The following is a 23,807-nucleotide window of genomic DNA, read 5'->3' as shown; positions in this document are numbered from 1 at the left end:
TCAGATATATATATATATATACATTGGTTTTATAGATTCTTGTCAGATACACAGTTTCAGAAGATATTCTCTCAGTCTGTAGCTTCTCTGTAACTAATTTTAGGTGAAGTCTTTTGATGAATTAAAGTTTTAAATTTTTATGAGGTCTTATTTATTTACTTGGAAGTGCAATGGCTCTAGTGGTTAAGTACTGGACTGTGAACCATAAGGTCAGTGGTTTGAGCCCATCAGCCATTCTACAGATGAGACTTTCTGCCTTGGAAACCCTGTATAGAATTGCTATGAGTTGAAACCTCCTTGTTGGCTCTTAACAACAATATATTTTATCTTTTGCTGTTTGTGTTTTTGTTATTACATTAAATAATTCATTGTTGAAAGCTAAACTGGAAAGCATTGCCTCTGCTTTTTCATCTAAGACCTATATTACTTAAAAATGCATATTTTTAAGTATAATATGTATTCAGAAGAGTATACATTTCATGTGAAAGTTGGACAATGAATAAGGAACACTGTAGAAGAATTAATGAATTTGAGTAATGGTGTTGGAGGAGAATATTAAAGAAACCATGGACTGCCAGAAGAATAAACAAATCTGTGTTGGAAGAAGTACAACCAGAATGCTCCTTAGAAGCCAAGATGGCCAAATTTCATTTCTCGTACTTGGAACATATTATTAGGAGGGACCAATCCCTGGAGATTGAACATCATACTTGGTAAAGTGGAGGATCAACAAGATGGATTGGCACAGTGGCAGCAGCAATTGTGAGGATGACGCAGGACCAGGCAGTGTTTTGCTCTGCTGTACATAGGGTTGCTATGGGTCAGAACTGACTTGACAGCCCCTAACAGCAACAACAAAGAAGAGCACTCACAATACAGGAATCCTTGTGTGGTGCTGTAGGATAAGCTCTGGACTGCTAACCAGAAGGTCAGCAATTCAGATCCACCAGTTATTCCTTGGAAACCCTATATAGGGCCCTCTGAGTCAGAACTGACTCAATGGTAATTAACAACAACAAATACATATTATAAGTGAACAATTCATTGAATTTCTACAAATTTAGCACACCAGTATATCCATCAACTAATACAAGATGAGGAACATGACTAGTCCATTTTACACTCATTTCAAGTCATTACCCACATCCTTGTCACAATCAAGGTTATTATTATCTTGATTTCTTACAGCATTGACTAATTTTTTTCAAGGTTTTGTACTTATATACATGGATGAAATCAGTCATTTTTGGCTGGCTTCTTTTGCTCAATATTATTATGGACATTTTTCCATATTGTTGCATGTAGTTATAAATTACTCATTCTTATATGCTGTTCCCTTGTACTAATGGATACATCACATTATATTTACCCATTCTGTTGTTGATGAGCATGTGAGTACTTTTCAGTACACAGCTATTATGAAGAGTGTTCCTAAGACCATTCTAAAAAATATATGTACATTTGATGAAAGTAGGTACACATTTCTTTGGATATGTACCTGATAAATTCAGTTGCTGGACATAGAGTATGTATATATTTAGCTTTAGTAGATATTACCAAATTGTTTTCCAAAGTGGTTGATCCAATTTTTTCTTACACTAGCTGTGCATGAGTTTTGGGCGTTCCACATACAAATGTTATCTTTCATCTACGTTTTAGTCATTTTGGTGGGTATTGTAGTAGTGCTACATTATAGTTTTAATTTGCATTCTTCTAATCACTAATGGAGTCCTGGTGAGTTAATGTGCCACTGTGAATTAATGTGCCAAACTGCAAAGCTGTTTGAACTGCAAGGTCAGTGGTTCAAGCTCACCAGCTGCTCCTCGGAAACCCTATACAGGGTCGGCATGGGTCGGCACTGACTCGAGGGCACTTAACAACAACAACAATCACTAATGGGGGTCCTGATGTGGTACTATAAGGTAAGCACTAGACTGCTAACCTTGAGATCAGTGGCTCAAACCCACCAGGAGCTCTTTGGAAACCCTATACAGGGTTACTACAAGTTGGAACTGACTCCACAGCACTTAAAAACAGCAACAATTAGTGAGTGATAAGGCTGAGTGCCTTATCGTTTCAATATTCTCTTGTGTGAATTCACTGCTCTTGCTTTTCTTTTTCTATTGAGTTGTCTGTCTTATTAATTTTAAGGCATTTTCATATATTCTGGATACAAGTCAGCTTTTGGATGTATGCAGATATTATCTTTTATTCTTTGAGTTGTCTTATACAACTTTCATTGGTGTCTTTCGCTGAAGAAGCATTTTTAACTTTAATATACTCCAATTTATAAATTTCTCTGCATCAGTTAATGCTTTCTGTGTCTCTGCCACTTCCAAAGTCATGACGGTTTTCTGTAATATCATCTCACCCTATCAAGAAGAGCAAAAGTTAAAACAAACTATCAGAAAACAACAAAGTCTAGTGATGAGAGACTGGAACTCTCTGACACTGCTGGTGGAATTATAAAATAGTAAAACCACTGTGGAAAATGGTATGATGCTTACTTAAAAAATTGAAAATAGAAATACCATATGATCCATTACTAGGTATATGAGTATGTTTTCAACAAAAGTCTGACGAAAGCTTAGGTAGAAGATACTATCATGACACTTGGAATGGGCCTTCAGAAGGCTTGTGGAAGAATGGAATTTAAAGATAGTAGAATTTTTCCATGAACTTTCTGAAATCCCTCTTCCTAAAATCTTTCTGACTCTGAGAAAAGGAAGCTATGTATAATCAAAGATCAGGCCCAGACAAAATGATGGTATATCCAAATCTAGGTAAATTTTGGGACCAGGAATACCAGAAGGAGGCAGAGTAAGAAGGAGATCATTCACAGAAATTCTACAAAGTAGGGAATAAGAGCAGGCTCAGTTCTTGAACGCTGGGAATGTGGTTCTAGCTTCCTGACTGTGATGTGAATCAGGGAGCTTATATTAGTTATATAGGGTTTTCAAACCTAGTTTATGTGAAATGAAATGCACATATACGAGGGTGAGTCAAAATTATCTACACTATGACTGTAGAATTTATTTAATCAACTTTTAGAAGAGAAAAATGCATCATTTTTTTGACGTAATCTCCTTGCTGTTCAATACACTTTGCCCTTCTGTCAACAAGCTTTTATATTCCTTTATTTAAAAAATATCTTAGACTAAGCTGTGAGCCACGAATGCACCACTGTCTTTACTTCTGCATCAGAGGTGAAGCTTCATCCTCGAAGGGCTGTTTCAGGAGACCAAACAGGTGAAAGACTGATGGAACAAGATCAGGACTTTAGGGAGGATGCTTTAACACCTCAGAATGAAGTATTTGCAGAGTGTCAACAGTATGGGCAGAGGTATATGGATGTGCCTTGTCATGCAAGATCACACTATCCTTGGATAACAGTCCTCTGTTTTTAATCTGAAGTTTAGGCTTTAGCTCTTCAGTGAGCATATCACTGTAATAAGCACTGTTGGCTGTTGAACCTTTTTCCTGATAGTGTTCCAATACTGGCCCTTGAGAATCCCAGAAAACCGTAAGCATCAGTTTTCCAGCTGATGGTTGATTTTTGTACATTTCTTGGTCTGCGATTGAGGATGTTTCCATTTCAGACTCTGCTGTTTATTCTCAGGCTTATAGTTATGAATCCATGTCTCATCACCAGTAACATTTTTTTTTAAAAAAGAAACCTTTACCTGCCTTGGAGTATTGGCCCAAATTTTGTTCGCAGATATCTAAACAATTCTGTTTATGCTCTTTAGTGAGTCGCAAAATCTTTTGGAAATCGAAGTCTATAATGGATAATTTCTTAGGCAGAGCCATAACTGATTTGCAAATGACTTGCCACATAATCTACTGTCAGTTGTCTATTTGATAGAATTGTTTTACGTGCATGCTCAATGTTGTCATAAGCTGTGGACATGAACAGACATTTTAATGTAGCCAGAGTGTGGATAATTTTTGACTCACTCTCATATATTTGAAGTCAATATTATGGTATTAAAATAAATTTTACCTTTATTTTTATTAGTGGCATTGTTGTACTATTTGTGTGTCGTGGGAACTTGGGTCACTTGCATGTTCAAGGGTGCCAAAAAGACAATGATATCCACAGACATTGACATACATTCAACTAGGGTGCTCTGGTAGCGTAGTGGTTACAAATCGGGCTGTGAACCTTAAGGTGAGCAGTTTGAACTACCAGCTGCTCTGTGGGAGAAAGATGAGGCTTTCTACTCCCTTAAAGATTTACACCCTCGGAAACCCTGTACAGGGTCGCTATGAGTCAGAACCGACTCCATGGCACATAACAACAACGACATTGGGCCTTATGTGGGTCAAAGCCAAATTAACTAGCAACTTTGGACTGAAGCTGGACTTCAGTTAAATTAATTGTAGTATTTATTTCAGTTGAACAAAAGTCTATTAAGAAGTCTAAAAGTCTAGGCATCTGGTTTACTTTAGGATTATAAAGATGCTGAAGTTTAAGAGGATCATGTTTTATTTAAATTTGGATAACTCAGCTTATTTACCCATCATCTTAGCCAATTTAAAATAGTTCAAATCTCTACTCCAACTTGATGCAAGAAGTCCAATATTTTATCAGCTTGCCTTTCCCAAGCATTTCTTTGATTCCCTGAGATATATCAAGTCAGTTGTTCCACATCTTACCCAACTTCCTGGTTTGAGACCACTGCGTCCCTCTTGTAAAGGACACTAGCATCCTGCTGCTCTTATCCTTCCCTCTATGGTGTCCTTCCCAGACTCTCTCCCAGTTCACCAGAATGATAACAGGCTCAGCTGTGATATCTTAGGGATTAGAAAAAAAGGAGAACTCTTCTGTTGTCACTTGTTGTTGTTGTTGTCAGGTGCCATCGAGTCAGAACTGACTCATAGTGACCCCATACACAGCAGAACTAAACAATGTCCGATCCTAGGCCAACCTCACCACCGCTGCCACACTTGAGTCCATCAGTGATGCCACCTGGCTGATCCATCTTGTTGGGGGTCTTCCTCTTTTTCTCTGACCCTCCACCTTACCCAGCATGACATCCTTCTCCAGCGACTGTTTCCTCCAGACAATATATCCAAAGTATGAGAGATGAAGCTTAGCCATCCTGGCCTCCAAGGAGCACTCTGGCTGCACTTCTTCCAAAACACATCTATTGGTTCTTTTGGCAGTCCATGGCACTATCTGTTGTCACTAGATACTAGCAATTTCTGAGTTCACAAAAGAAAGCCCTCTGTTGTGCGGGTTCTCTGTTGTGCAGTCCCTTCTGTTGAGCCTCTGGCTTGTTACCATGTTTCAGAAGGCTCAGGAATGCCCTGGAGCTAGTATCCCCTTTGGATCACAGTCCAGAAAGAGGAAACCGATTTCACTTTCATGCCCGTTACAGTCTCTTCTTCTGAGTTTCTAGTTCCTGTTTCCATTAGTCTTTTGCAGTTACTGGGTGGTAACAGTCAAAGCTCTCACTGCTAACTAAGCGATTGGAGGTTCAAGCCACCTAGAGGCATCTCAGAAGAAAGGGCTGATGATCTAATTTCAAACAACAGTCATTGATGCATAGTTCAATTGCCATCAGTCAGAACTGACTCAGCAACCTGCATAAGATTGAAACAGCTTCTAAACAGTTTTTCCTCTTAACTCTGCCCCACAACATTGAATTCAGATCTTTCTCTTTATCCAAGGGAGATAAATTTCTAGCTTTAACGGCAGCTTTATTTACCCAGCCATGGTATCAGTATCTCTTGAGATTCCCACTAGGCCAGATCACTGCGTTATAATCTCTTACCAGCACTCTGCAAAATACTAGTAGATGTTCAGAAAAAGAAAAAATGAGACATCTGAACAGGTAGTGACATCAAGTTGTTACTGTTTTTAAGTGTTGTTTAGTGGATTCCAAGTCATAGTGACCCTGTGTAGGGTTTCCAAGCACCGACTGGTGAGTTTGAACTGCTGACCTTGCTGTTAGCAGTCCAGTGCTGATGCTACTATGTCACACCAGACCCTTAAACTTATATTGTTGTTGTTGTTAAATGCCATCAAGTCAATTCTGACCCATAGCAACCCTGTACAGGGTTTCCAAGGGTGTAAATCTTTATAGATATAGAGAAATTGCTCATGTTCCCTACCTACTGGAGCAGGTCTGTGTTAAACAACATGAATATATTCCTCCAATTGTGTAGCAGACATGTCTCTACCTTTGCATTAAAGTTTCTTGTTACTTTCAAATCATTATTTGTAAAACAAAATATTTAGATAACTATACAGACCAGGAATTAGATTCCTAAGGTATTATCTCCCAATCATTTAAAATCACTCTTTTAAATATATCACTAACTCTCAGTCCACTGAGTTTGGATCTCATTAGCTCTGTTCCCCAAAAGCAGAAACTCAAGGATCAACCATTTCTCATTCCTTGACTTGCACCAAAATAGCTCGTTTTTACAGAAATGTTGACTTACTGGCCATCTAATCTGATAAAAGACTGCACAGAGCATAGAATATGGAGTCCAGTTGTCCTGAGTTCTCTTAACACTCAGACAAACTGTAGCGGATGTTTAAAGCAAAATGCTGCCCAGGACTGAAATCGAATATCACAGAAGGTCCTTCTGCTCCATGCAAGTGAAACATACCATTTAAATACTCTGATAATGAACTTTAAAATAGAAAAATGGTTCTTTCCTTCTACTTAAACTCACAGTTACTGCATTCTTGGCTAGAAAGTTCACATTATAAAAATTATAATATCTAATGTATTATAAGTCTAGATGTTATATCATCTCAGGCCAAAAGTTGGAGATTGAGACTGCATCTTGACTTTCTACCACCTCTCAGTCCTTCTTCCAAGACCTATGGAACAAAATATATTCAGCTTATAAGTGGCTGTTATCAGGAGCAGAACTTGTTTTTCCCCTAAAAGGGGAGTAAGTGTGATGAAGCTAAATCTAGGACTAGTAAACTGAGACTTAATAGACTGAACTTGCATTCCCCTGATATCCTGACCTTCCCAGGTTGGCCTATGAATGTGGTGTGGAAGTTAGAGGGGATCATTTTCAAATGAGAGTAACTGAGGGGTTTTTTTGTTTTGTTTTTGTATTTCTGGGAATAATTATTTATTTATCTAGTCTAGTAGCACCAGAATCTGCAAAAAAAAAAAAAAAAAACCCAACCTTTACACACAGGATGAGAAAACTAAAATATTAACATTCTTCTTCAGTTTTTATTTAAGCTCTGCAGTATGGAACATATATAAGAAAACCAAACAAACAAAAAAGAGTAACTTGGGAGGAAGATAAAACAGGCATGAAAGCTTAGAAAGGAAACTGGTATCTTTAGAGAGCATAGGAGAATTCTAGAATAACCATTCATTTTAGTTTAAAGGGTTCTTTCTTCCTAATTAGAGTGTGCATATTCACATAAATGATAAGGACTGGACTGTGATCTACAAGTTCCATGGTGTGAGCCCACCAGTCTCTGAGGAATAAACATGAGGCTTTCTGCTCCCACGATGATTGAAAGCCTCAAAAACCCTACACAAGGGCGCTGTGAGTCAGAACCAACTTGACTTAGCAACAACAATAACAACAAAGTATAATTTATTTCCTGGATGAGTGACAAGTAAATTGTACAAGTAAATTGGCTTAATCTTTTACTAGATAACACAAAAAAAGCAGACTTTTTTTTAGATTTCAAATCTTAGAATGAATTATGAAGTATTGCCTTCTTCTTTGAAATCCAAACCAAACTCATTGCTCTTGATTCTGACTTTACCCTAATGTAAAGTACTTATAACATGAGACAGATAGGTTTTGCATATCAGAATTAGAAATATTCTAACCGTCCTCTGCAGGATATATTTCATTTGTGGTATATGGCAAATATGAAACTTGACAAATTAATATATGTTCTCATAAAGCAGATCTTGGCTTTAATTCAATATCTTTCTTTATGGTTATTCCCTGTGCTGGGATTCACTTTCTGAGTTGTAAACATTTGATTTAGGAACAACACAAATAGGGACTCATCTTTGGTTGCTTCTTCCTTTCCACAGAATTCCAAGTTAACTTGGATCAATAGAACTACTCAAAGATTGGGGTACATAGCAGATAGACCAATATCCTTTAATGCCTCTCCATTTTCACCGTAGGCAGAAATCCCTCACAAACTGTGATCCTTCCTTTGTCTTCATCCCTCATCACATAGTAGTATTCCAACTCAGCCAATTCTTTCTTGTGTATTTCTGTTCTCTTAGTTTCTGCCTAGTCAGTCCCTGAGATTTGCTTTCCCCTTTCTCCTATATGAGCCTTTTCATTCTAGTTGAGAACAAAAATCATTGTCATAATCACACTAAGTATGAAAACACTGGTAAATAAAATGAAAAAGTATTCTAAAGTGAAATTGAACAAAAGAAAAAGTCATTCTTAATCATCCAGGTTTCTTGAGGACTGAAAAAAAACCTTTGAAATGTTAATTTAGATTATGGTCCATCACAATACCATTTACATAAGTTTATTTAAATATCAGTTCTTAAAGATATCTTTTTCTGTTTTATTCTTTTTTCTATTTTTCAGTTACTAGTTTACCATAGCATTGCATTTCTGTTATTTTGTATTGCAGATGGTCTGTATTTCAACTTCATCAGAGATTAAATTGATGTTTATGGGCTAATCTGGAGATCTACAAATCATTAATCTCACTACTTCCACAAGAAAATATGTTCAAATTCCCATCAGTTGACTTATAACGGGACGTTTGGAACACGACTCAATGTAAGTTACAGACATACTGTGTTTCGGTCTTTGTTATTCACTTCCTCTTTCCAGGTTAGAGCACATAATCTGTTTGCATGTGTGCAGGTATGTGTGTGTGTTGGATATACATATGTACCTACACACACATCCAAATGGTTCTGGGTTTATAACATCATTTATTCTTCACTTTCTTCCTTCTTTGTTTCCTCCCTTCACTCATCCTTCCTACTTCCTTCCCACAGATATTTGAATGACTACTATGTGAAAGGTGCAAATTCTCAGCTAAGAAATAGCCAGAGTCAAGGCCATTGACCTCCTAGAGCTTTTACTCCAGCAGGGAGACAGGCCTAAATAGCTACCCAAATCTATGTGAAATGTAAACCCTGGTAAGCTTCATGAAGGGAGGTCACAGCACACTATGTGAACATGTAGTTAGGACCTCCACGTCCAAATAGGTCCCTTGGATGGAATGATTCTTCAGAAAAAATTTATGATGGAGCCCAAGTTAAAAGGGTCAAGAGGGAAAAAGATGATGGGAGGAGGAGAAGCGGAGGGTAGAAAGTACTCCAGACAGAAGGATTGGCCACTGGGTAGCTAGGAGAACTTTTAACTTAAACCATACCATGGAAATGAATTGTAATCATACTAAAATGCAACAAGGCACATGTAATTTTACAGGAAGTTTTACTGTTGGTTTTGTTGTTGTTGTTTCAGATATGAAGTACCCTTTAAGCCCTGACAACCACCTTGAAGATGGAATTATAAATATGGCAACTTTTCTACAGGGCTTTGAAGAAAAGGGAATAAGGAACGACAATTCTGAGGACCAGTTGAGTAAAGAGAAGAAGAAAATTCTGTTCTCTTTCTGTGAGGTGTGCAACATCCAGCTGAACTCTGCAGCCCAGGCCCAGGTCCACTACAATGGCAGATCCCACCGCAAGCGGGTAAAGCAACTGAGTAATGGGCAGCCCCTACCCCCAGCCCAGGGCTTGGGACTACCCCTGGCTTGCCCCAGCACCAACACCAGCACAGGTAGGAAGGAGCACCTGGGGGTTCCATTGACTTTTGGGAGAAGATGGTCTGTGCTTAGCAAATAAAGGTTTCAGGGCAAGACTTGTCTTTGACCTTAAACTATCATCACAGTAATATGCACTCCTTTTCATACAGGCATCAACTAGCTGTTTGTCACTTCTCAGTATATCTATTATTGTTGGATACATATCTGTCTCTATATGTGTAATACAACATTTATACATTGGACTATAAACTTCCTACATCCTCATGGTGTGTGAACCTTTCCTAATACATTTTGAAATGTGTTTAAAATAGATCAGTGATACCAAAATTTTTTCTTATTGGATAACGTATTACTGGATGTTATATAAAAAGTTCCAGCCTTATTTATAACATCTCATCATGCTGGAAAGAAGCATTAATCTTGCCTGTGAAAGTTGTCACATTCTTTTAAGTGAGTGCCAGCAGGGTGCTGGTAATGTTCCAACAATAGGCATTGTTATTGTTGTTAAGTGCCGTAATGTGAGTTCTGACTCATAGTGTCCCTGTCTAGGGTTTCCAAGGAGCAGCTGGTGGGTTTGAACTACTGACCTTGGGGTTAGCAGTCCAGTGCTTATTTTATCCAATAGGCATTATTGTTGTTAAGTGCCGTTGAGTCGGTTCCTACTCATAGCAACCCTGTATAGGGTTCCCAAGGAGCAGTTGGAGAGTTTGAACTGCCAATCTTGTGGTCCAGTGCTTTATCCCACAGCACAGTGCCAAACCTAACAGTGCTCACTTGTGAGTGCAGACCCTGGTCATCACTTGCATTTGCCTCTCACTTTTTCCTTTGGGCTGATAGAGGCAGAAACTTAGGCATTTTGGCATTCCAGCAGTTGTCCTGACTTCTAAAACAGTCTTTCAAACCTTTTATCTTATCCTTGGACAACCTTTCCTGCTCCACATTGCTGACCATTGGATGCCTTCACTGTAGCAGAACTAGAGAAAAATGTAAAATGCACTGTTAATTGTGATGAAGATATCCACAAAACTGTGGTCATCCTACCCAGGCTTATGAGAGACCAAAGAAGAGTCTCCTTCAAACTTGGTAGAAGAGCTCCAAATCCCACTCTAGCAAGTATTTCCTCTGGTAATGAGGCCTTGACTTGAAGTTAGATGACAAAGAAACTGCTTGTTGACATTTCACTCAGCATTGTCATATAGTTCTTGATTTTGCAAAGTTATGCTATGATCCACATTAAACTTCAGTGAAATTTGTGTTGGTATTTGTACTGGTATTCGTGTCAGTATTTGTCTGTAAAGGACAAGAGGGATCTTTATGTTTTAAGTTAAAACCTAGTAGAAAGGTTAAGTACATTATACTGCAGTATAAGATGAATATAAATGAAAGCCATTGCTGTAGAGCCCGTTTTGACTCCTAGGAAGCCTGTGGGACGGACGGAGTAGGATCGCTCCATAGGGGTTCCAAGACTGCAAATAACTATGGAAGCAGACTGCTCCATGTTCCTTCCATGTAGTGGCTGGTAGGGTTAAACCACTGATCATTTGGCAAGCCACCAAGTGCTTAGCCACGGCAACACTATGGTTCTTCTAGATGATTGATAAGAACTGTAGCCATAAAAAAAAAGATATTTCTGAAGAATACCTAAGAATGGGACAATCATCCATGACATAGTGCTAAGCAGAACAGCAGGATATAAAGCAAATAGACCTGAATGCTGTTCTGTGTGTACATGCATCCGTATCTACTACTTAGAGTCTCAATTCAGTGAGGTACCAACCTGACATGGTTTTATTTTTCCAATCATTTCTCTTAGCTTTGATCTATATAAATTGTGTTTCCTGCTGGGTAGCAGCTCCCTTAACACCCTCTCAGTCCATAACTTCTCACTTTTGTATACTCAGAAGGAGTCTTTCTGATTTAGAAGATTCAGTTCTGTTTGTATAAGTATCCATCTCATAGCTGAGTTAAGTGTTGGCTACACAAACTCTGGAGTCCTGGTGCAGTGCTTCGGGTTAATGCGCTGGACTGCAAAGTTGGTTTGAACCATAAAGTTGGCGGTTCAAGCTCACCAGTCACTCTTCAGAAACCCTATGCAGGTTTGCTATGGGTGGGAACTGACTCAATGGTATATAACAACAACAATCTTTATGGGAGTCCTGGTGTGGCACTGTAGGACAAGCACTGGACTGCTAATTACAGGGTTGATGGTTCAAACCCACAGCAAATCTTCAGAAACTGTATACAAGGTTGCTTATGCATCCAAACTAACTCTAGGGCACTTAACAAAAACAACAACAATTTTTATGGAAATTGACTGCCACATCTTTCTCTTGTGGGTTGACTGGTGTGTTCAATATGCTCAACCTTTCATTGAGCAGTGGATTGCTTAGTCTCTGGGTCATTGTCAAATGCAAGACCAGTAAGATATATTCTCACATTCTCGTCTAAGTTTTATAGCTTTACAGCTTATAGTTAACCTTTGTGTAGGTAGGTTTACTAAGTATGTTCTATGAATAAGTGAATGTGATTTGTCAATCTGATTCTCTTTTATGCAGTAGAGTCCTGGTATGGTGCTGTGGGTTCATGCACTGGACTGCAAAGGTAGTTTGAACTTCAAAGTTCATGGTTCAAACTCAACAGTTGCTCCTCGGGAACCCTATACAGGTTCACTATGGGTCAGAACCAACTCGACGGCACTTAACAACAACAACACAAACTCTAATGAATCCTGGTAGCATAGTAGATTATGAGCTGGGCTAATCCCAAGGTCAGAAGTTTGAATCTACCAGTCTGTGGGAGAAAGAGGAGGCTTTCTGCTCCTGCAAAGGTTTCCAGCCTCGAAAACCCTATACGGGCTCACAGCCACCACCAAACTCTGGCACTGAGACTAGAGGGTGGGGACACAGCCTGCTGTGACTCTGCAACACCTCAACAGCGGCCCCACCCTTTGCCACTGGTCATGGTGGGATGGAGGAGGGGTAGAGGTTGTCTTGCCTGGCAGCCTTGGCTGATGTCTGCCTTGAGGATTGTTAATTTGGCTGTTGCTGGAGGTCATAGATGGTCCTAACAGACCCTGTGGGTGAGAGGATTCCTCCAATGGTTCCTTGGCTAGTAGCATTAAAAAAAAAAACAACAATGTCAATCTTTTCCTTCTGCTCATGTCTTCCTCAAAGGGGAAAACTGTGTACAAGCAGTGCTCTGATTATGAATGAGTTCTATTTCTAAACCTCTTGGAGTTGAATTTGTATAAGAACAGTTAGATATGGTTCATATCTAACATCAGTCAGTCAAATGTTTGTCGTACTATATAGTATATGGTGTGCACTTGTATACATAAAACATAAAGAAATGCTTCCAGATACCTTAAAGCATTCTGCTACCTCAAAGATGTAAAGTCTCAAAAACTCTGTGAGTTACAAACTGACTTGAGGGCATTTAACAACAACAATAACAATAAAGTTTTGATATGCCTCACAAAATAGTGCTCATTTGTTATTAGGAACCTTTATATGTATCTGGAATTTTATTATAATAGGCTTTGCATGGGTTGGTTCTTACCTGTGGGTTATTTGTAAGTAGGACTGGTAACCCAGGCAGGAACTGTCTATAGTAGAGATAATCTTTCCATGAAATGTTAACTTAATAAAGTAATGTTCTGTTGCTCCTGCCTGTGTTTTCTTATAGTAATGACACTGACAAGGGTGGAGTGGGGATTACATGATAATGTTTGAGGCTTGATCAGTTTTTCTAAATAAAGACGACTCCCCCAAAGTCCTAGGGAGTTGTGACTGACCCTTACCAACTGGGAGATTTTTCTCTGATCTTAAAATTCAGTGTGTTTCAAAACATTTACATCTCAGCTTCTGGAACAATAAGAAGATTTCTACCTGCCAACTAAAACTGCTGTGTGTGTATAAGTTTATAAAAGTTTCCTTTTCTTTTTTCATGAGAGAAGGAATCTTGATGAGTAGCAGGAGAATTTCTTTTCCAGCTCTGTCACTCCGGCTGCAGAAAGGAGAATAAAAGGGGGAGCAAAGAAAGCTTAGATAGTTTGGTCTGCATGAGTAGAAGAAACTCTCCTCCTTCCCCAATCTAGTCCCAGAAACCACAGACTTGTCTAGTGTCTGGACATAGTTGTGTGCTTCCATCAAAGATAGTAATTATGACTCTGGTGTTCCTGGACTAAGAAAGGTTGGGTAGTCTCATGGTCTGTGGGGTTAATGAGCTGGGTGAGCCTAGGAACCACCAAGACACACCTGGAGGAGCCAGGAAACAGCATTTCCTGCAGATGAATTGGGGGCAGTGGCAAGAGAACGTTTCCTGTGTGCCGGGACTGGTCCCTCATAGTTGGAAACAAGGGTCCATCCCATGGTACCTGCAGCAGCTCATAACCAAATGCCAGATGGAAAGAAGAATGTGTCAGCATTGTCTGTGTGTAGAAATGACAACCAGGCCATAAATTTACCTGTGCTGTGGTATCTTATAGTCTGTAAGTATTCGCTGCACCCTACCATAAATCTCGATTCAACTCTGGGGAATCAGACCCACTAAATGGCCTGAAATGAAGTTTTTATTAACACATGTGGGATGGGGTTTGTCTTAGAAATTGCTCTGGTAGCGTAGTGGTTACGAATCGGGCTGCGAACCTTCAGGTCAGCGGTTCGAAACTACCAGCCGCTCCGCGGGAGAAAGATGAGGCTTTCTACTCCTGTAAAGATTTACACCCTCGGAAACCCTGTACAGGGTCGCTATGGGTCGGAACCGACTCCATGGCACTTAACAACAACAACAACAATAAAAACACTTGGATTTCTTCTCAGTCTCGGCTTGTAATTGAGACCCACATTCCTTTTGTTATTAATAATGAAAGTAAATACAGAATTCAGGAGTGAAATCACGTAAATCTAGAGAGTTCAGAGTTGTAAATCAGAAAGTGTATTGTGCAATAGGGTCTTTCTGTGCAGTGTGCCATTGGCATTTATTATTGAATCACACAGTCAAGGCATTTTATGAAGAGCTTGGAATAACTGGTAGATGTTTCCTCTTTTATCTAGGCCTTGCCTGTGGTTTTCTCTGCCATCTAGGAGGGTTCTCAGAAGGAACTCTTGGGGTGCAATGGTTAAGTGCTCAGCTGCTAACTGAAAGGTCAGCATTCTGAACCCACCAACCACTGTATGGGAGAGAGCTGTGCCAGTCTACTTCTGTAAAGATTAAAGTCTACCAACCTACTAAGTAGCCTCATTCTTCCCCCAGGCTGAGTGGAGCTACATTAGGAGGTATCATCAATTGAGATTCCCACCAAAATTAATTGACCAGGAGAAGTACTTCCGTTTCTCACCAGCCCTGAGACTCTTTGTGCTTGCAGTTCTGAGATGCACCTCCCCCGAGCAGAGATACTAGAGCAGTGAGGAGTTGACAGGTGGAGGATACTCAAAGGGGGATCTTACCACATCCCTCCCCCATCAAGAGATACCTGGCCTAATGAAACCCCTTTACTAACACCAGAAGGGCCCAGTGGGAACACCAATAGCATTAAATAAACCAAGCTGGCCAAAATAACACCCCATTGACTGAATTAAATTTCCACTGAAACCACAGCCCACCTAAATAGGCTAAGGTCCAACTCTGGTCATGTGTCAGGTTGGACATTCCTTGCCATATTTGTCCTTGTTGTTTACTGCTCAGACCTGATGTGGAAGTTAAATCAGAAAATAGAGGCCTTAAAGTTATCCTTTCTGACGCAGTCTGCTGATGAGGTATGGGTGGCTTTTACTGTTAGGAGGTTCCCCATATAGCAACCAGTGAGATGTGGTTCTCTGATGCTCCCCCTCTTTCAGTCAGAAGCAGGGGATTTGTTCGGGAAAGCAATAAAAGTTAACTTCACATTATGTTCACCCGGGGGTACTGGTGACACTGTAGGCTAAGCACCTACACAGTGTCAGTAGTTCAAGCCCACTGACTGCTCTGAAGGAGAACGATGAGGCTGTCTGCTCCTGTAAAGACTTCCAGCCTTGGAAACACTATACAAGGTCTCTATGAGACCTTTGGACATATTGTCAGGCGGGAACAGTCGCTGGAGAAGGATATCATGTTTGGTAAGATGGAGGGTCAGAAAAAAAGAGGAAGACCCCCAACGAGATGGATTGGCCAGGTGGCAGCATCGATGGACTCAAGTGTGGGAATAGTAGTGAGGTTGGCCCAGGATTGGACATTGTTTCGTTCTGCTGTGCAGAAGGTTGCTATGAGTCGGTGCCGACTCGATGGCACCTAACAACATGAGTCAGAACTAACTCAACAACACACAAAAGCAATTCCCTAGGAAAGGCTGAGCCTTTTCTGGAGAATCAAGTTGATCCAGGGAATTATGGTGGAAAGACTTGATTTAATTCTGGAACTTTTTGGAACGCATGTTTTCTCAACATTTTAAGAAAATTTTTGGCTAAAGTGGGAACTCTGATGCTGTCCTTGGCAGTCGCTTGGTTCAAATAATGTGTAACAGTGAAAAGGTGAGGCTGAGAGCATGGAGGTTCTGCTTATTTGTGTAAGAGAAATACACCTGAACTTAATTTGAGGCATAATTGGAATTAGCGCTTATCCTGAAAAGACTGATACAGCCCAATAGGTTGTACTCACAGCCCAATGGGATCCATATGATAATACTCATGTTACCAATAAGGAAACAATGAGAGAGGTTGCGAGGGCTTTCTGAAAGCCACACAAAGATTCAAAATCTAAGCCCAGTCTACATTACCGCTCATAACATTTTATAACAAATGGTTCTCTAAGTATAAATGGAAAGAATTAAAAGGATTTTCTTATTCTTTAGGGTTTAATTTTTCCATTTGCATACTAACTTACTTGAGTTACTTTCATAATAGCTTCTAATTATCATGGAAGGTTGCATTTTTAAGATGAAAAATGCAATAGTCATGCAAAGAGTTGGGAAAGTGACCCAGAGAAAATGAAAAGCAGCTGAGGAAAAGCTTGGCATGTTTGAAAAGCTGAGATATGGTCCAAACTCCTTGAGGAAATTACAGAGACATACAGGTAAGTTTGGGAAGGCAGGCAGAAACCTTAGGGAAAAAATAAAATAAAAATCAACAACTCTTCATTTGAATCATGATTCTTGAGTGAGCAATTTGGGCTTGGCTCAGCCAGCTGATTCTTCTTCTGAATTCACTAAGGATTCCCTCCTCAGACCATGGTAGGCACCTGGCACATGACCTGGGTGGGATGGTCTAAATTGGCCTCACACCCATATCTGGCAGCTGGTGGTGGTTTTGGGTCAGACTGCTCTCTCCTTTCAAGGGGGAAGATGCTATGGTAGTCAGAGCTCTGCTACAAGACAGCAAGAGGGGAAGCTGTATCCGCTGCATTATTCTCTTGGTCACAGCACCAGCATGAATTGAAGACACAATGACTCTTACTGTAAGTGGTGCGTCTTCTGTTTGTTCTTACAATTCGACACTGAACTTAAACGGATTTGAAGGACACGTTTTCAGGAGGAGGGGAGTGTAGGGCTGGGTAAAGCCAAAGGATTTTGCAGCAAGGAGTGGAGGTAATGGTTTGGAAGTTGGAATGGAGGGTAAGCTTGGAAAGAGAGTTGTCTCATTGGACCATTGAATATTGTATATATTCTTTACTGCCTTGTTCTGTTCGCCCTTGATACCCCAGGGTCCTTGTTTTTGTTGTTTGTTTCTTCTCTCCTCCTAGGGCTCTCATAATTTCATTCCTATTCTATAGTCAAAAAACTGTTTTAGGCATCCCCTGCTTTTCAAAACTTTGCTTTTTGGCATAAAATAAATTTTCAAAAGTCAGGGAATGCCTGTAAATCTTTTTGTTGTTGTTGTTTTGTTTTGTTTTGTTTTAAGTAGTGGTTACAAATCGTGCTGCGAACCGCAAGGTCCGCAGTTCGAAACTACCAGCTGTTCCACGGGAGAAAGATGAGGCATTATGCTCCCGTAAAGATTTACAGCCTTGGAAACCCTGTGCAGGGTCGCTATGAGTCGGAACCGACTCCACGGCACATAACAACAACAACAACATAGAATAAGAATGAAAGATCTACATTAGCACCTGTTTTTGCTATCCGAAAGAAATTCAAAGTGGCTTTTTTTTTTTTTTTCATGAAAAAAGGCGAAACGTGAAACTAACGTTCAATGTTTGTTTTTTAGCCAGTGGTTACAGAGGCACTGTGCACCCCGAACACAGAGTGGTCCCCTTGTCTTTGCCAAGCTCTTTCCCTAGGAACTACACTCAGCACTTTAGCAACAGAGCGAGGAATTGTGTCTGTGAACAAACACCATATGTTAGGGGTTTTTTTAGGTTTTACTTGTTATTTGGTATGATTTGGTGTATCTGGAACGCTCAGGTTTTTTTCTCATAAATTAATGGTAATTTCATCTTTGCTTTGTGCCATTTCAGCTTATGAAAAGCTTCATAGCAATTGTCTGCTTTTGGATAGCAGGGGAAACCTGTACTGGTATTAAACAGTTTCTATGGTCAGAGCTCTGGTAGCGTAGTGGTTACGAATCGTGCTGCAAACCTTACGGTCAACAGTTCGAAACCACCAGCTGTTCCGCGGCAGAAAGATGAGGCTTTCTGCTCCCGTAAAGATTTACAGCCTCTGAAACCCCGTACTGGGTCACTATGATTCGGAACTGACTTGTCGGCACTAACAATGAGAGTCAGGGCAGTACCAGTGGACTCAAAAACATGACATTCGTGGGGATGACAGAGGACCGGGCAGTTTTAGTGTGTTGTTTTATTGTACATAGGATCACAATGAGTCACAACTGACTCTACAGCACCTCACAACAGCAAGGGTCATGGCACTGTGCTATGTATCATGACTATAAAATGATGCACTTTACTTTTTAAGTACATCGGCCAAATTTCTTATACTGCATCCCACATATATTTAATACGTCAAATTCATTCTCAAATGCATTTTCCTAGACATTTTGGAAGCACTTTAGATATTTAACTTGAACACGCAATACTGCAAAGTCACCACAAGGTGGTGCCACAAGTATACTGAAAGTAAAGATATTTTCCAGTTCCTTTGTCAGAATTTGGGTTGATCATAATAATGAATGTGGAAAGCAAAGAAATATCAAAGCGGTGAGATGTGTGTGCACATGCGTCTGTGTGCACGGCCATGCTCTCGAATATCTTCTATGTATTGGTCAGACTCTATAGGGGATGGCTTTGTGTACGTATGTGTGTGAGAGAGACCGCGCTTTCCGGTTTTTAGGAACAGTAATCACTACTTTAATACCTTAATACTGTCGCATGTCTGGTAGAACAATTACAGCCTATTTAACATGAATATAAGTTCTAAGTGATGCGGAGTTAGTTTTGCATCATAGGTACAGAAATACTATCATGATAATATCGTCTACTTTTGCGGTATAAACGTAACGGTTTAAAAAATGCTTCCTGTTTTTTCCTGAATTTTGATGAGTCTGTTTGGCACCTTATTTTAGCAAGAAATCTGACCTTTGTGAAATAATAAGTACCATGTTGAAATTATTAACCAATCACCAAATTCATTAATAAGCAAAAAGAGGAAGACCCCTAATGAGATCGACCAACGCAGTAGCAGCAACAATGGATTAAAACATAACAACACCTTTGAGGATGGAGCCCGACCAGCAGGCTTCCGTTCTGTTGTACCTACAGTTTCTGAGTCAGAACGAACTCAATGGTATCTGTGAGGTACTAGTGAGTTTTTACCATTTCATATTTAAAATGTGGTGCTGTAGGATAAGTACTGGACAGATAACCACAAGGTTGGCAGTTCAAACGTACCAGTTGTCCCTCAGAAGCCCTATATAGGGTCTCTGTAAGTGCAAACGGAGTCCTGGTGTGGCGCTGTGGACTAATGCGTCAGACTGCAAAGTCGTTTGAACTGCAAGGTTGGTAGTTCAAGCTCACCAGTTGCTCCTTGGAAACCCTATACAGGGTCGGAATCGACTTGATGGCACTTAACAACAACGTAAGTTGAAACTGACTCGATGGCACTTAACAACAACAATCTCCTTAAAGGAGCCTTGGTGATTCAGTGTTTCTTTGATTGCTAACTGAAAGGTCAGTGGTTAAAGCCCATTAGTGGCTCCACAGAAGAAAAGAATTGTGATCTGCTCTGTAAAGCTCCCAGTCTTACAAGTTGTATGGTAGTTCTACTCTGTCTACAGATGCTGTGAGTCAGCATTGATTCTGTGGCACACAACAGTAATATCCCTAGACATCTTCATTATAAGTCCCTAAGAGCTAATTTAATGGGATGATTACTGCATAGCCCATTTATTGTATCAGAAGCCCACATGATTTTCCTGTGGTTTTCCAATGGGGGCTTGTTCAAAATATACTACATTGGACCCTTGATAAAAGGGTCTTTTATAATAAGGTTTCTTATATAATTTGCAGACCCTTTTGGGATCCCAGGAAGTATCTCTTACTTGTAAGAATTCAGACCCCATGATTAAACAGTTCTTAGAAGGAATATTAGCAAACTTGTCTGACCTTTTGCCTTTGGTCATTGTGAATTTCCTAGTATTTTATGAAATCCTGAGTTTTTTCTCCCAATCAAACTTAGATTTGGTGCCCAACCTACACTTCCAGGGCAAGCTGACTTGAGGCTGAAGTACCACATGAGTGACAGTAAGACAGTTTGAAACTAGGATGAAGTCTGGAGTCATATTTCCAACCCCTTAAAACTGCTTTAACTTTGAGATAGACCCAGACACTGTGGATGGGGTCATGAGTCTAGAATTAACTCTGAGGTAAACATGAAACAGTGAATATAGAACAACTTCCTATTCTGTACTCAAGGTAAAAAAAAAAAAAAAAATGCCAAAGGAGTGTCAATTATGTAAGTAAAGAATTATAAGGAATCAATATATTAAAAAAGTTTAGAAAGAACTTTAAAACAAAGCAGTATTAAAGGCAGAGTTGTGTTTTCTTAAAAATTCAAGACAGTCTTAGTTTCCAACTATGAACTTTTAAATAGAATTTATTAAAATATGTTAGCATGGATATAGGATAGCACAGGATCAAGCAGTGTTTTGTTTTGTTGTACAAGTATATAGAATCGCTGAGTCAGAACCAACTCAAAGGCATCTGACAACTACAACAACATTAAGAGAAAAAGTTTGTTTTAGGTTAAAAGATCTTGCTGTCTATTTCTGAAAATAAGTAAAAACCCTATGGATTACTGCAGTTCAGTGTGCAACTGTTCTTTGACACGGTTCAGGACTGGCAACATTCCGTGTCGTTGTATATGGGGTCACCATGAATCAGGGGCCAACTTGGCAGCTTCCTTTTGTTGTGGAAATTGCATTGTAGACAAGGATGATTAGCATTTATGTGGCTGAGTGATTTGAATCACGAATTTCGGTTGTCTTTTGGAATGAAAGGGTTGCCCATGTTAAACTAGTTCAAACTAGAGAGAATAAGCTCTGCGTAGCTTACTCAGAGGAAGTTTATCAGTAAGGAGTTCACTTTCTCACTATGGAATGAATGTGTGGTCACCCTGACTGACCAGCTTTCTTCACACAAATGCTCTACTTTCATATCTTGACAACATCATAGCCAAAGTGCTTGTAGGATAGTGTTCCAAGTTAGGCATTCCTGTGGAATGTCACAACTCAACCATGGAGTTGGTATTCATCTTTGGCACTTACAGTGTTTCAGGACCTACTTCTTTGACCAGCTGTGAAACACATTTCCTCTTCTGGTTACAGAAAGCTATTGGAGGAATTGGTAGGCCTGGATATTGTGTGTGTGTGTGTGTGTGTGTGTGTTTGTGTGTGTATATATATATATACACATATATATATATGTATTTTTGTTGTTGTTGTTAAGTGCCGTGGAGTCGGTTCCGACCCATAGTGACCCTGTACGGGGTTTCCAAGGCTGTAAATCTTTACAGGAGCAGAACGCCTTATCTTTCTCCCACGGAGCCGCTGGTAGTTTCGAATTGTTGGCCTTAAGGTTCGTAGCCCGATTCGTAACCACTACGCTACCAGAGCTCCATATATAATTTTTTTTTTTTTTTAATGGACTGAATGTAATGGCATTCACATCATGTTAACTTCCTTGCAGGAGCTTGCCTTCTCTTGAGCTTGCATTGCAATCTAGAGACACTTGGCCTTTACCCACAGAGGCAAATTCATTCTATGTGCACATCGTATAAAAGATGTAAGGAGGTACAGATTCTGCCTCAGGAATGCTAGCCTCCTTATGAAACATTAGGTTACTTTTAGAAACTGCGGTAACTCCATCAAGCCATCAAAGCACCATCTGGATGCTAAAGAAGGAATTCACCAAATTATGCTGTCAAAAAAGAATAAATGCAGCTTCCTTCTTTGCTGGAGTCCTGGTGTGGCGCTGTGGATTAATGTGCTGGACTGCAAGGTCATTTGAACTGCAATGTTGGTGGTTCAAGATCACAAGCTGCTCCTCGGAAACCCTATACAGGGGTCACTATGGGTTGGAACTGACTCGATGGCACTTGATGACAACAACAACAATATTGGAGCCACACATTCTACTATACTTTATACACTGTCAGGACCCCTCTTCATGCAAGACTTGGCCTCAAAATAAAATGCTTCTAGATGTTGAATGTTTATTGACCATGGTTTTAAGGCCCATGTCAGTGCTTTTGCTATATTAATATTCCTAAATGCATTTGCTTTAAAAAATATTTATCTGGGGAATAAATATACAGCAAAGCATTCACAAAAAAATCCCCAATATTCACATTTTTGGGGAATATTCTTTTTAAAATATTGTAAACCAAAACAATATGAATATCGATGGTAAAAATGGTAAAAAAAAAAAAAAAAAAAAAACTTTTTTTTTTTCCCCTACAAGTGACTTTGCAGAATGCCTACACTAAATTTGTTGTTAACTGCCATAAAGTCAGTTCCAACTCATAGTGACCCCTGTATAGGTTCCCAAGGAGCAGCTGGCGGGTTTGAACTGCAGACCTTGTGGTTCACAGTCCAGGGTTGATCTTACAGCGCCATACCAGGAGTGCCACACTAAATAGCATATACAAATAAAAAACGTATCTTTATCTAGCAAACTAAAGTTGATCTTTTTGCTTCTGACTTTCTTACATATGATGTCTGTCATTTTGCATATTTTACTTTGGAAAGAAGAGGGTAGGAACCCAAAGTTCTATGTCTCAATCTGAAAATAAATTCTTTCTTTTTGAAATTTCCTGTACAAAACTCTAGGTTGCTGGGATGATTAAGGTTGTGTGTTGACTTGAGTGGGCCATGAACCTCAGGGGTTTGCCAGTTATGTAATGATAAAATCATCCCCCAGGGTGTGATCTGATATGATCCGCCCATCAGTAGTAAGAAGACTTTCCTCAGGGGTGTAGGCTGCATCCTCTGTACGTACAGGGACACCCAGCCTCGGATTCTTGGGATTCACCAGCCTACACAATCTTGAGTCAGTAGCCTGCCATGTGACCAGCTGATCTTGGTTTTATCAGCCCCTGTAGCTATGTGGGTCGAGAGAAGCCACCAGCCTTGCGATTTGCCAGCCTCCATAACTAAAGGAGCCATTTCCTTGTGATCTCTCTCTCTCTCTCTCTCTCTCTCTCTCTCTCTCTCTATTTATATGTATATAGAGAGATAGTTGTTAAGTGCCATTGAGTTGATTCCGACCCATAGCAATCCTGTATAGGGTTTCCAAGGAGCAGCTGGCGGGTTTGAACTGCAGACCTTGTGGTTCACAGTCCAGGGTTGATCTTACAGCGCCACACCAGGAGTGCCACACTAAATAGCATATACAAATAAAAAACGTATCTTTATCTAGCAAACTAAAGTTGATCTTTTTGCTTCTGACTTTCTTACATATGATGTCTGTCATTTTGCATATTTTACTTTGGAAAGAAGAGGGTAGGAACCCAAAGTTCTATGTCTCAATCTGAAAATAAATTCTTTCTTTTTGAAATTTCCTGTACAAAACTCTAGGTTGCTGGGATGATTAAGGTTGTGTGTTGACTTGAGTGGGCCATGAACCT

The 23,807-nt window shown here is 39.9% G+C and overlaps 1 protein-coding gene across 1 annotated transcript in view; it reads left to right on the top strand.

The window, feature by feature from the left end:
* ZNF385B (zinc finger protein 385B) overlaps window positions 1–23,807 on the top strand; it is a gene marked incomplete at its 3' end in the record, with an annotated part of 619,213 nt that overhangs the window by 154,655 nt on the left and 440,751 nt on the right. The window contains exons 2-3 of the mRNA XM_006864058.1: window positions 8,609–8,760; window positions 9,457–9,774. Of these exons, the coding sequence (XP_006864120.1) occupies window positions 9,459–9,774 (316 nt within the window). The remainder of the gene's footprint in view (window positions 1–8,608; window positions 8,761–9,456; window positions 9,775–23,807) is intronic.

This window comes from Chrysochloris asiatica, unplaced genomic scaffold (genome assembly GCF_000296735.1).
Source record: "Chrysochloris asiatica unplaced genomic scaffold, ChrAsi1.0 scaffold00059, whole genome shotgun sequence".
Classification (NCBI taxonomy): Eukaryota; Metazoa; Chordata; class Mammalia; order Afrosoricida; family Chrysochloridae; genus Chrysochloris; species Chrysochloris asiatica.
Note: the sequence above shows the minus strand (reverse complement) of the source record. Positions and strands in the feature narration are given on the sequence as shown.